At 37.4% G+C, this 14226-nt stretch overlaps 1 protein-coding gene across 7 annotated transcripts; it reads right to left on the minus strand.

Moving 5' to 3' along the window:
• Positions 1 to 1019: 1019 nt before the first annotated feature.
• Positions 1020 to 12614, minus strand: cpeb4a (cytoplasmic polyadenylation element binding protein 4a). 7 transcript variants are annotated; one of them, XM_077235902.1, is made up of 11 exons: positions 12527 to 12608; positions 10473 to 11650; positions 9187 to 9277; positions 8059 to 8082; positions 6354 to 6530; positions 6185 to 6274; positions 5826 to 5944; positions 5534 to 5659; positions 5217 to 5331; positions 4770 to 4951; positions 1020 to 3913 (listed from the first exon to the last, which is right to left on the minus strand). In XM_077235902.1, exons 2-11 carry the CDS (start codon positions 11589 to 11591, stop codon positions 3686 to 3688), a joined length of 2271 nt encoding a protein of 756 aa, XP_077092017.1. In that variant the 5' UTR covers positions 11592 to 11650; positions 12527 to 12608; the 3' UTR covers positions 1020 to 3685. The 7 variants fall into 7 exon arrangements, with proteins under 7 accessions (XP_077092017.1, XP_077092018.1, XP_077092020.1 ...); XM_077235903.1 differs by having other exon boundaries at positions 12086 to 12552; XM_077235905.1 differs by lacking the exon at positions 5534 to 5659 and having other exon boundaries at positions 12527 to 12614.
• Between the last annotated feature and the right edge of the window lie 1612 nt (positions 12615 to 14226).

Consider the following 14226-nt stretch of genomic DNA (forward strand, 5'->3'; position numbering starts at 1 on the left):
AATGTTCTTTTCATTTTAGATTTCCATTACACTCATCACTGTTGCCCTTGATAGCCTACACAATATGCTTCAGATGACTGTCCCAGCATTGTTAACGTACTTTATTACTTTTTAATAAAGCAGGCTGTATGTAGACTATATAATTGCTACGTAAGATAACAGACTCAAACATATCAGTTACATTATTTCTCATTGACCCCTTAAGTTAGATTTTGTCTGAGATGAATGAATGAAATGCCTAAACAAGTCTTTCATTTCATCATAGGCCTAATCGTAATACCGAGAGGAGCTGCTGGTGTAAAATCCATATCAAAAATCCATAGGCCTATGTATATATTTTATTTTTTTATCCGTAATATAATAATCAATAGGCCTACCATACAAGTGGACTTTTCATCTATAAACACAAGTTCACTTGTTGTGTGGTATTGATTGAGACCCGCCAGAGGGCGCTGTTTGTGTGCTTCTGCTGTGATCATGTGTGGGCGGCCTCTAAATCAGACTGCCTGCAATAATAAGGTACCGTGTTCAGACCTAAACAAATACTGTACTCGCACTAGTAGATTATCTGCATATAATAATATGAATTACAGCATGATAATTTCTAAGTAATGTAAGTCCATACAGTTTAGATGTACTCTGGTGCATAAATCATGATGAGGCCTGCCCTCTCACCAGCTCCATTAATAGCCAACACCTTTAAGTTGTAAAAACAGTAATCAATCTTAATAACTCCAGAAAAATCAAGTTCTCACCCATGATGTCCTCCTTGTAATCCTAATACTGTCTTTTAGGCAGCATGTATCAGACAAGCTAAAAATAGATTGTTTGACCCCATTCCCAGTCAGTAGTGTGCCAGAAGCTTTCTGCATTTACTATTGCGCTGTTAAATAACTAACACTTTGAATTTATGTACAGAAGTTGAGTTAAATTAAACACAACATGAATTACAGATCCACTTTCCTATCAAAGGTTTCATTGATAACTTTAATGGTTAAGACAAGACATCCGGCATTTCCTGCAATCAAGTTTATTCATTCAACATTTCACATTACAAATACTTTAAGCATTCTGTTATAAATATTTAACCGCAAATAATCAAGCCTCAACTACCAAAGCACATGTACGTCTAAATGATATTTTTTCTTTACATAACTCCACGTGGATGTAAAATATAAAAATTAAAACTTTTAAATGACATAGCAAAAAAATTGTTCCTCTTATAAAAATCTATTGATAAATACACCTTCCCATACAGTTATAAACTATGTAAATTTAAATAAGCAGTTACATAGAGAATTTTTTCTTATCCTTCTGTAGGCATGAAGCACAATATAGTGATTATTAAAACTAGAAAAATCTAATAAGTTTACTGATCAAAAACTATAATCAAAATGACAATTATTACATTCCAATTAAAAATATATCAGTAAATGGTTGAAACATTATTCACTTAGTATTTACATTGTAGTCACAGTAGCATGAACTCAAGTAGGAAAATATGTGAATACGTAAAAGTAAAAACACCTATAATTTCAGTGGTATTTTTTTTTTTTACTGTATAAATCAGAGAATAATAAAGGTTATAATAGCTGAAGGAGAGTTTGTGAGGTGATGCATGTTGAAAGTGGTGGATTTGCACATTATATTAGAAGTACAATGTAAAGGTCTCTGGGAAAACGTATTGCACAGATCTCACTGTCAATATTTTGAAAGTGTATTCAAGTAAACCCTGAATCAATTTATGACTAAATCACCCTCTTGTATGCTTCTTTTTGTTACCTAGTAAAAATGATAAAAATGGTATTGCACAGTTTGTGCATGGGTAAGGTACATAACCCAAAGCGTTTCCAAAGGGTTGAAACAAAACCACTATTAAAGCAAGAGAAAATAATTAAACCCTAAAATCTTAATTTAGCTCATGCATACCTAATGAATAAATTAACCTTGTTGCCTCTCAGAATTATACATAACAGTAAACATTGATATTTCAATATGGAACATTCATCGTTGTGATACGTGTTGTATCCTAACATTTCTCTAATTTACATGGTTAATTATTTTATTTTCTACAGCCAATAATGAGGGAGATATCATCATTCTCATAACTGATAGAGGGCAGGTACTGGATAGGTATATATTTCTACATGTACCACACATTTTAAGGAATTTGTGTCATGCTAGATTCAATATTTACTTTGTCCATTAAGATAGAAAAGAACACTCTTTGCATTTTGCAAATATTAGATATTAGTTTGAACAATACAGTCACCTAAATATATAGATATATATATATATGTGTGACAATCTAGGGATATTAGAACATAAATACATAAAAACCTAAACAAAATTATATTAGCTTTTTTTCTTTTCCTTAAAGTATGCTTGCATCATAACCAGATCTCTTAGTAACAAAAAGTACAAAATCTATATTCAACAGGTGAAAAAAAAAAAGTTATCACAAAAGGACTTTCCATTTGTGGAAAAAAGTGACTTGAAAAACAATATTTAGAAAAGTAGTGCATAATGGTTTTACGTCCATGACAAAATAATTAGCTATAAAACACAGTACAAAAATCAGCAGACCATGTAAAAAATAATATTTGTTTTTCAAATTCTTTGAAATGTGCTCAGCTACTGCAATGCTCAGTTAGAACACCAATTAACCCATGGCGAAACACTATCAATGCAAAACATGGTAATTCCTCATTAGCAAATACTACAACATTGAGTTAGCTGTTAGCACAAAATCCCTGACAAATGAGCCAAAGTTACTGCCATAACCATTACAAGAATTCTTTTTTTTTAAATCCATTAAACCAATTATGTTTTTACGCTTTCTATTCATTGTATCATAGACAGTAGGACATCTCTAAGGCTCATCTTTGGTTTGCCTGACCAAAAACCTGTGTATCAAGCACAACACACATCCTGTATTATCACCACATCTCTGCTGTTTTTAGTTGTTGCCCTTTAGCCTTAAGTCTTATGCTTGATTTGATTAAGTAATAGGTAACTTGGATGTAGTTTAATAGTAATTTTTAAAGAATGGGTTACGTTACTCTAAAGGATTTTAAGATCTACATCTTTTTTTCTTTTTCGGCTAAATCACAAAGATTTGCCTTACACGTGAGAACCAGTCCATATATAATCCATTCCAGAATAGGTTGTGGCCTCTTGTTAGTTGTTACTGTGCATTTGAAACGAGTAACTATGATTCCACATTTGCCATGCAACCAGTTAAGATTAGTCAGTGAAATAGTAAACCTCAACATTAAAGTCATATAAATGAGGCTTGAACCCTTACATTGTTAGCCTCTGTGTATAGCCTTCAACAGATTCAAATCTGTGTGAGAAAAATGTAACCCATTACAAACAGAAGATGATGCTCCAAGAGAATAAAGATAGAACAGTAATTCAAGTCAGGCTAAACATCTATATATATATATATTTTTTTTTTAAATCTAATGCATTCAAGTCTTCATGCGCACCAATGTAGCTTTTCAACAAAAAAATCAGGATTACACCATTTTCTTTTAGCATTCTCTTCTGCAAAAAAAACAAAAACACTTTTTAAAACTTAAGAATAAATACAATTTTAGACTTAAAAAAGAACTCTAAATAAAAAGGACTTAGCAAAATGAAAAGTGCATGTATACGAATAGCACAGCCTTGGCCTCCCAGATCAGTTCCAGCGGAAGGAGATGTGGCGAGGCCGGTCTCCTCCCTCCTTCACTAGAGGCTTATGAAACTCCCGTCCGGCACGCGAGTGAATGGCTGCCCAGCAGTATTCACAGTAGTACTGAAGACAAGTGACATTAGCACAGAAGAACGGAGCAAACTTGCCCCCACAACGCGTGCCCTGACACTCATCACACAGCTGGTCATCCAGTACATATGGCTTCACTTCCACCTGGGAAAGGTAGACACTTTTAGCTTAGCACATGTTAACGGTAGGCTGGCCTTGAACATGAAGAACAAAAGAATTCGGACTATAAACCATTTAAACAAATAAGGCAAAGAGCCCAACATTATTGTAGCATGCAGTAGATCAGATATTTATTTTCTTCATAAAAACTTAAATGTGTTTATTTAAAAAAATAAACAGAGTCATTTGACTGGCTAAAGAACTAAGGGCCAGATTTACTAACAGCTTGCGCCAGCGCAAACCCTCTTTTGGCTTAAACTATTGTCAGGATTTACTAAAGGCACGCAGTGAAACGTCAGCGCTGAAAAGGCGTGGACAGTTAGTTTTGCATATGATCAGTTGGAGTTTCCTTTTCAGGCTCAAAATTTATGTGAGGAGAGCATTTAAATGAATCATGCAAGGTGATTTACAAAGGTTTGTGCTGTCAACTTACTGGCGTTTGTGGCATTATTAACCGCTCCCAAAAAAAGCATGTCTTAAACAAGACGCTACCTGGAAGATTGCGTTGGTCATTATGGAAATTATTGGACGGTGTCTGTGTTCTTTCATTTGCATGTCGTTAGTAGATCATGCACAGAACTTTACACTCTCACGCTAATTGGCCCCGTTTAGTAAATCTGCCCCTTAGAGCTTAAGAATTTAGACTGCAGACTTGAATGGCAACCATTTTGCGGTTTTTTGCTCAAAAAAAAAAAAAAAAAAACAGTTCGAGGACCACATAAAAATGACTGCCGGCCTGCAGGTGAAGAGCCCTGCTGTACATGGTGCAGACATTTGATATAGTCAAGCTCGTTCTTTAGCTCTTCCATATACATTACTTAAAGCTCCAACCCCCACTCACCCGTTTATCGATCTCTCCGTGTTGCAGTTGCACAAAGCGAGCGCTGATAGCAGCAATGTAGCTCTGTTGATTGGAGAAGGCCACCCGTCCAGCTCCTTTAGGATACTTCAGCTCAGGGTCAGTGTCAATGCCAGCATAACACACCCCGCCGTACAGTCGGTCCATAATCATTGCGAGCTCCACTGTCATGGGGTAACACATCAATTTAAAATAATAATAATAAAGGAATAGAAATAACAATTTAAAAGAGGGCTTGCATAAACACTCTCATACTCAAGACATCAAGTGCATAATCCAATATTGCAACATGCTTAGTTAGAGTAAACCCTGTACTAGATGATTCTAACACACTGTAAATAATCTACAAAAACCTTGTTGTATTTACTGTGATGACTAAACAGAAAAACGTTTTAATAATTTATGGGATCATCTGAAAGCCAAACAAACCAGCTCGTAGAGGTCGAGGAACTCCCCCAACAAAGATGGTTTTCCTAGGGTCAAGGGGCTGAGAGCCATCCATCACAAAGTCACTGTCGTTCAAATTCCAGGGTCGTATCTGGACCTGAAGATACACAATGAAGAGAACAGAATCATTGACTTGTCATTTGCTATACAGCACTTCTACGAAATTCCACTGGTATAGGTATCAGTGTTGAGCAGGTTACAACACTCAGGTTTATAACTAACTTTAAAATGCTCTACTAATTTCTCATGAGTTGCATAAGAGCTTAAGAATAAAAGTCACACAGGAACAGCAGACATACAGCCTTCTCATGAGTTCGCCTGCCCATCCAGTCCTGATGGCTAACGGTAAACAAACTTGGCTTGCTGTCTTCAAAGGAAGCTCGAACCCGAGGCTCGAGCTCCGAGCTAAACCCCCAATAATGAGACTATGTAGAAGAATGAGAGAAATAGAGGAGGAGAAGGGATGCCGGAAGAATTGTTGTTAGAATGGCACAATGACTGCTGCTTATATACGCTTGTAATGATGATTGACAGGACTGAATGATTGGGCTCCTCATGAACCTACATTAGGAACTTCATTTAATATCTTACTGGTTTGTCTTTGATTGTAGGGCTAGAGACACAGAGATAGAGCTTCCCATCCTCTTCCATACAGGCGTCAATCAGTGCCTGGACTGAGCTCTCGTCTTGAAACAGGAGGAAGGCATAACCTGGAAGACAACAGGTTCACTGAGGGCATGCACGCAAGAAGCAACTAGCACTTTCAGAAACCTTCACTTGTAGCCATTGCTAAGGGCCCACTGCTATTCATCTTAAGCTTGGCTTTAAACAATGGTTTGCATCTAAGGTCCCTCGAAGGATTACAGAATTAATCAGCTAAAATGAGAGAAGCTGATCTCTGCATGACTCATTTCTTAATAAATGTAGAGTTTTTGCACTCTGAAACTAACCTTTCGGTGGAAAATAAGATTTGCTTTCTGCCTTGTGTGGCCAGTCCACAAACAAATGTCCAAAGCGTCGGAAACTGGCAGTGATCTCGTCTGAAATTGTATACACATGACATGTTAGTTGTGGTTATTGCTCATTTTACTAAAACCTGGAGAGCTTGTCCCCTAGTACCTTCATCTATGTCTGGAGGTAGACCACCTACAAAGACCTTGCGAGAATATCGCTCAATGCGTTCACCATTCTGGTGAGGGAAACCGTGTGGTGAGCCCAGTCCACTCAGACTCTGATCGGACCTCTCATCCTCTCCGTAACTCCGCTCATCCTCCATGGGAAACAACGACGAGTGACCTGTCACACAATAGTCCCCAAAAGCAATTTAGTGGAACTAATGCTGAAGTCACCCAACAAACCTTCATATGTATAGAAAAGCTGCTGTAGATCTCGTAGAGAAGCAATTAACAGGGTTCCTACGCAGTTTGGAAAAGTAATTTCCAGGTCCGGAAAAGTATGGAAAAAAATTTGTTTCCCTTTTTCAGTTTTCGGAAATATAAAATTATAGATAAATTATATAAAATAGAAAAATGTATAACACAAGCAGTGTGATTTCATGGCAAAAGTTTAGTGACCTTTTATTGAATTCAAGGCGGACATTATGACTGCACAATATTGTTTGGCTTTATAGTAAGCGACTCTGAATTTTGAATTTCACTAAAAATTAATGTGCATGTTCCACTTAAACCAGAAACCGATAAAGGGGCAAACGATCATTTAAATAAAAATGTACTTTGCTGTTTGGTGATTATTCAACATTCACTATGATTACCATATCAAACCGATGTGTCAGAGGTGAATCTAGGCAGCAGGGTTGGGAGTTTTCCGAATTTATATGGATTTGCTTATTTTCCGACCGGAAAAGTGTGACCTACAAGAACTGAAATCACGAAGAGACCCTAAACAATTACTAAATAAACTGCAAAATGTTACATTTTCTAATACATTTATTTCATGCACAGATTGCTTCTGACAGCGCTGCATGTTGGGTTTAAAGTGCCAAATGGGAGTTAAAAATCACATTACTCGCCAGTTGCCCGGTAACTATGAATTTTGACAATGCATGGTTGTGAGAATGTGATATGTCTTAGTTCGATCATCAAATCGTAAAGGTTGTAGTGTAAATGCATGCGTGTTTGAGTAATTAAGAATTTGCATTTGGCAACACAAAATGTGAAAACCATCAACCCAAATTCGTAATGTCAACAAAGCGTTAAGGTCTCCCTGTGGGTTTCTGCCTAAAGAAAAACTCAATGGTTTAACATTTGAAAGCAAAGAAATGAGGACAAACATAAATGCAACTATTGTAATTTTATTGTCGTTTTGTAAAATAAAATAAACAAAAATGATCAATTGTTATTGTCAATATTAATACAAATAATTTTTAGTTTTATTGTTATACGTTCAATTAATACGTTTATAACAGTGTAATAACATGTGCGTGTTTCTATGATTATAATTATTAAATACTTAGTTTTAAAGATATAGTAAGATATTTCTTTATGAATTTAATCAAATAGATGAGGATGATAATAATAATAAACAATAACTAATAATGTTGTATGAACCATTTATGTGAAATATGGTTGAAGTTTGGAAATTTGAGTATGATAAGAATGGAATTTAGAAATTGAAAATGTGTAGGAACCCTGAATTAACACCCATCTTCATTTGAATACAATGAGAGATCACAGTTTCTAAACACAACAGAGTACAGAAACCTTGCCTGGCAACCAACACAATTTAACACAAAGGCATGCTGTAACTTGAAATTAAATTACATGAACCAACAGACAAAATATAAATACACTACCAAGATCTTTACCTCGTCGCCTCCCGTAATTCCTTGCTGCGCATGTGAAATAAGACAGAATAAACTTGAGCAAAGACTTAGACATTGCAATCAGATGCTATATCGGTCTAAAACACTGTTGATAAAAATGGAAGATTTATGTATTAAATGCACAATAGCACATACAGTTAGTAGACATAAGTCCACATGTATTGGAAAGCATTAGGTAGCCTACATCACTGACAACAAGCAAACACTGAACGATCATTTGGTTTAGCACATTTGTGCTATTCAAATATAGAATTCATTCAATCCTATATTTGAAAGAATTATTAATGTTACACTTCACCGTACACTACCAGAAATTATGTAACAATGTGAACACAACTAAACCAGTTCTGTGCAAAAACTACATTTCAAACTCTCCAGTGTTTGTCCTAGATAAGCCTTCAAATCCTGAAGGGAACTTCAATATATTCTGTGGCTGTGCTTTCTGAGACACTCATCCTATGGCAACAATAAATCTCAAATCCCTAACAGATTCCAAAACTAAAGTTAGAACTGGGTTGTGTATGTGGGTTACTTGAACGCAGGAAAACATTAGTATGGGGGGACAGTTTATATTTGTCATATATGTTATGACAAGAATGGAAATAACATGAGTTCTATATTATTGACTTTAGTTGGGGAATACAAATGTGGAGTTTGAGAAATCAAGCATTATAATACAGCAGATGAGATACAAAAAAACAAAACATATTGCAGACATGATGCAATAAATATACTGAGAAAGCAAACATGGTTGCATACACTGAAACTAGATTTTAAGCCAAAAATATCTAAGGTGCATTAAAAAAACAGCATGCTGCAAATATAAGCATAAAAGCCAAGTAAGCTAAGGCTATATTTGGTTATTTTGAGAAAGAATCTATGAAATACAGGTAATATAGCATATTTAAATGCATGGCTATGCATTTAAGTGTTTGCTATCAATAACAGAGTCATAAACTCAAGTATAAACTAGACAATTGATTTTTCTGTGGATTGCTTAAAAATTCTAAATGATTAATCATCAAATTTAGTAGTTTTTACTTGCAAAAGATACTCAAACGCTTTCAGACTCATGTGAGGCAGGGTCTCCAATGGCAGTGAGTAATGTACCTTTCAAGGAATCCTGCTCGGCTCTCATGATGTCGATCAGAGAGTTCTCTAGAGAGTGCATGCTAAAACCATCAAAGGACCGACTGCGCTCCTGCAAAAACAAGGGAGATGTGATTAGGCCCTGTCATTCTGTCTGAAAAGTAATAAATGGATTTTTTAAAATATTGCAGACAAGTTCTATGTAAGCGATATCAACAGTTTCTGATACTCATCCTGCTGGCACATTCACATAATTTTGTTTTGAAAAATGCAGATGATGCATGTCATGCCACCCATGCAAACATGCAGCTAGGGCCCACATTTATATACAAAGACTGACACAGTTGGGCTATTGGTGTGCACCAATAGTGCCATTAGAAAATGAATACGTCAATCAAGGATTACTAAGGCTATAGACCTAAAGAAAAGTAATTCTCTGTGTAACAAGTCTGATAGCTTGCAAAAGAACCTATGTTGTTGCGCAATTCAAAAATGTACATGGCGTCTGTAGTCACCTGATTTAGCCTGGATTGACCACAACCACTTATTTGACGAAATGCACTATAACCCTTGGGTGTTTTAGCACTACAATCCTGTGCTTACCAACAGAAAAAGCCTTACAAACAATACAGAGTTTGTTCTTGGTATTAGGCTACGAACTGAGCTGGGAGGACACACTGAGCATGTGAAACACAGAGTGTTTTCACAGTTACCACTGTGGTTATAACAACAACAACATACAGTTCAGACTCACTGTTAACAGGTAAATCATAAAAATTCTAAAACAAATTCAAATCACAAGGTATTGTCATTGGCATTAAATCGTCTGTTGGTCTTCCAGTTACTAAATCTATTATAGATACGAAAAGAATAAGAATAGCCTGATAGAATAGAATCCCTGGCATTCATGAATGTTAAGATCTTGATAATTGTGTTGACATGAGTGGATAAATGAGTATCAGAGTTTCCAGTTCCCGTCATGTTGCCTGTGCCATCCCATGATTTTGACTCACTCAAACATGTCTTTTTATATCACTGACAACCCCATCTTGCAGAAGTGGAGCGACAGCACTGCATTGCTCATCTGAGCTTTGATCTATCACATTTATCTAACAAACAGGCCACATGAGTGCTTTGTCACTATCAGATTAGATTAAGCCAAGGGGAGCAAATGCAGAAAGAAAAAAAGAAAATTCTCATGTCATCTAATCCTCAATACACACATCTTTGCAACCATTACATCTAAACATGTTCCTCCATCTAAATCATCAATAGCTAAAAATTAAGAGAGACTGGGCTTTAGTTACCTGAAATGGAAAGATGCTATCATTGCGATTTATGGTATCCTCCATCCAGGGTTTAGTGTTGAAGCCGGAATTGTTGCGGGGATACTTTTGCGTTGGTGTCTGGTTATTTGGGAAAGACTTTTTCAAAGGCGAAATCGAGTTGAGGGGATTGACCCCTCCATTGAGCCCTCTTCGATACTCCCGTCCCTGAGAGCTTCCCCAACCTCCATACCCTCCACCTGGGCTCCATGAAGTTGAAGATGGAGTGGAAGAGGGGCTCTGATAGCTTCCCCAAGGTGATGGGGGCTTGCTCAAGTTATTCCCTAAATGGGGCAGCTGGTTGAAAGCAGCACTGCGGTGGGAAAAGGCAGGCGGATGGGGGCTGGGTGAGGACCTGCGGTGCTGATTATGAGGGTGCTGGAAGTGGGGATGATGAGATGGATGGTGCTGAGATAGAGGCCCTATCTGGTGGGAGAAATTCCCCCCGAATCCTGTATTGGTGTGATGAGAGAAACTCTGAAATAGCAGCGGAGGAGGAGCATTGTTAGTAGTAGCGGCCTGGTTGAAAAAGCCAACCTCTTCAATCAAGGTGGAGGGGTTAGGCGGCATAGCAGTGGACCAGCTGCTGAAGCCAGTGAGTGACGATGAAGAAGAGCTACTGGACTGTGCTAAAGTACCAATTCCGGATGTCTCATGATAGTCAAAGCCTGATAACACTGGAGACTCAATCCGCAGCGCCTCTTTACCATTAGCATTCTCCATGGTCCCTTTCTCCAGCTGATTCTCCTCTGGCATGGCGTTGTCCAAATCTGATATGATTCCTGGTGCTTCTTGGTGACCTGGTGGAGAGAGCGTTTGCTTGTCTTGTCCATCCTGACTCTCCAGTTGCGGCTGCGAAGGCTTGGACGTCTCAGACTCCAAAATATCATCTTGCATGTTAGAGTGGGTCGTCACAGCTGGGAAAAGCCAAGCGGATCCAACACTTCCACCATTGGTAGCGTTGTTGTTGCTAATGAAAGCTGGAGGGCTTGGAGGAGCGGTCTGGTGGTGGACCGTATGCTGCAGGTGTGGATGTATTCTTACTGGAAAAACTGATTTGTTAGCAGCGTTGTTTTTAACCAGAAAGCCGTAATCCCCCATTTATGTAGCTTAATCGAGTAAATCTTCACTCAGTAATTCCCTCAGTTTCTCTTAATACCCTTGTGTGTGAGAGAGAGATGAAAACTATTTAGAATACTAAACAGCAAATAAAACATGTCATCCAAACATTATACAATACATTCAAATATGCAGTTTCTATTACTGTTTTACACTTACGACCTTTGCTGTCATTCACAGACACACACAGTAACTTACTGATTTATCATGGATTTAATGATGGAATGGGTTTTAATCTTAATGAAATCAAGGTGAAAAGACGCTGCAGCGAGAAACGCCACGGGGAGTGCATCGTTGATTTAATCGACATTTCTTCTAAGCAAAACGGGGTCGCCTTTAAACATCACGACATGTCATCATGACACAGGCCACCTTATCTAATAATTCCGCACGTCCGCTGATGGAGGATTTTCACGTAGCCTACGCATGTAAAGCATAGTCATCGCAAATGTTTCAAGATAATGCAAATGACCTACCGGCGTTCTTCCTTATTTCAGCAATGACCTCCTCTCTCTCAGCCATTTAAATACAGGAAAATGTTGATGACGTTTCAGTCTATGTGCGATAGACCGGGGCAGTGTCTCCCTCAGTCCAAATTTTACCTTATAAATTCTCGCATTTACATTGACGCGTCGATTAAATCGTACGGTTGTGATGCCAAACGCTACTCATTGAATTTCTGGTACATTTGCTTCATAAGCAACGCTAAATTACTTAGATCCCGCACTGCAAACGACAGCGTTCGTGTTCTGGTTTCTTAATGACACCGTGCATCGCAGTCGGCGTTATAATAAAGACAGCGGTTAAAAACGTCCACGCGTCTTCGTCGGGCAACCATTTAAACTCGACACATTTTGGCTGTTTTTGCTAAAGATTTTTTTCAGAATCTACACTGAGAATGATACAGGTTTTCTTACGTTTCCAAGTTGCAAGGACGTGCTGCAGATGACCATGGTTTGTGAGTGTTGCAACCGACCAACCAATCCAGTTGAACTTCCGTCTTTAACCCCGCCCTTGTATAGTAGAATCTCCGCCCTGGTTTGAGTAAACGCGGCATTTGATTGGACCCGAGAATCCCAACCACACCTCTTTCTCAACCAGTTAGCCTACCTTCTATCACCGATAGAAGGGTGACTGTACCTGCCCAGAATGTAAATACCCCATAGATCCAATGAGATGTTTCAATATTTGCTGTCAAGACTGCGTCTTAGATAGACATATGAATAACAATATATATAATTTACTGAGTGCCTGTAATGAACCAACATGTGTTCGTATGGTCTAAAAATGAGAGAGCAGCTTCTCTAATTATCATATGTGTTGTCTGTTGTCACATTGGTAAAGGTCTGAATATCAAAACTATTTGAGAGAGAAATAGGAGATGTTTATATGAACTTCAGCATTTTCTTGGTCTGGAAACGTATGCCTCATGCTTGACTGGATGAATAATTATTTTTTATCAGGTTTGAAGGAGAAATATTGGACGATGGTAGATAGATTCCTGCCTCGTTTTTATTCACATTCATTCAGTTCTGCACACTGCTTTTACTAATGGGCAGGCGGTCTATATCTTTTTAATGATGGGTTTAGAGGATCAGGGATGCCTTCAGTAGGCCAGTTCTGGTGCTCACTGCAGCCTGCAATCCCATTAAAGTAAGCTGCTACTATTTTCAGCCTGTAATCGAGTTTTAGCGCTTGACTATTCATGCCTGGACCAGTTCAAAATCAATCCATTTCTCTGCAGCACTGAATTTATATATAAAAAAGTGTGACACCCATTGAAGTAATCTGTCTCAAGTAATTCATTTTTAAAGTCAAGTTTAGTGTTTGCACAGTTTATATTTCTGTACACAGACTAAGGATGTAGGCTATGTGAGGGAGAACTGGCACATTTGGACTGTCTACTGAAACGGGAATAGATCAAATCAGCTTTAAATTTAACCTTGTAAATCTAAGAAAAGAAGCAGATATCTGGAGAGTTTCTAATGATTTAAAGATGTTATTATAAAATGTGTTTAATTTATTTAAGGAATAAATTACCTTAACATTCGCGGAATATAATTGTTTACATTCTCTAATAAATACCACTTGCCGATATTTTGATGAAATATTGTATTATGTTCTTCACAAATTGAGCAATTACATCGCAACATGTCTGAGAATATAATAGGCCTATTCCTAGACTATCATACCGTATATGTATATATATATATATATATATATATATATATATATAATCAGCCACACTGTAAAAAAAAAGTTCCTGCCTTAAATTCCTAAGCACAATCAACTTGTTGATGTTTAAGTCATTTGAACTTAAATTACATTAAACAGACTCCAAAAAAATGAGTTGAATCGTATAACTTGAAAATTGCTGAACTTATTTTGATGAGTTAAAGCAATATAAAACATATGCTGTCATAGCTTATTGATCTTATCATTTTTTACAGTGCAGCCACAAATGAATCAGCCGTGTTTAAAATGCACCCATCATTGACATCACTCACTTTCTGTTTCCCAGAAAACAGGCAGAGCCGGGACCTGAATAACCATTTGTGGTCTTTGCTTTCATCAGTCTGTCTGTGGGTCTGTCACAAGATACTGTGCACAAGGTATT

Source organism: Siphateles boraxobius, unplaced genomic scaffold, assembly GCF_051911475.1.
Source record: "Siphateles boraxobius isolate OS27281-9 unplaced genomic scaffold, OSU_SipBor_1 2, whole genome shotgun sequence".
In the NCBI taxonomy this organism is placed as follows: domain Eukaryota; kingdom Metazoa; phylum Chordata; class Actinopteri; order Cypriniformes; family Leuciscidae; genus Siphateles; species Siphateles boraxobius.

What these genes read in the sequence shown, in the direction of transcription:
- cpeb4a (XM_077235902.1), bottom strand. Translation starts at nt 11,591, where the DNA reads ATGGGGGATTACGGCTTTCTGGTTAAAAACAACGCTGCTAACAAATCA. An exon ending in CTACAATCAAAGACAAACCA is followed by an intron (nt 5,660 to 5,825) that starts GTAAGATATTAA and finishes TCTTCTACATAG; the next exon opens with TCTCATTATTGGGGGTTTAG. An exon ending in TCCTCGACCTCTACGAGCTG is followed by an intron (nt 4,952 to 5,216) that starts GTTTGTTTGGCT and finishes ACCCCATGACAG; the next exon opens with TGGAGCTCGCAATGATTATG.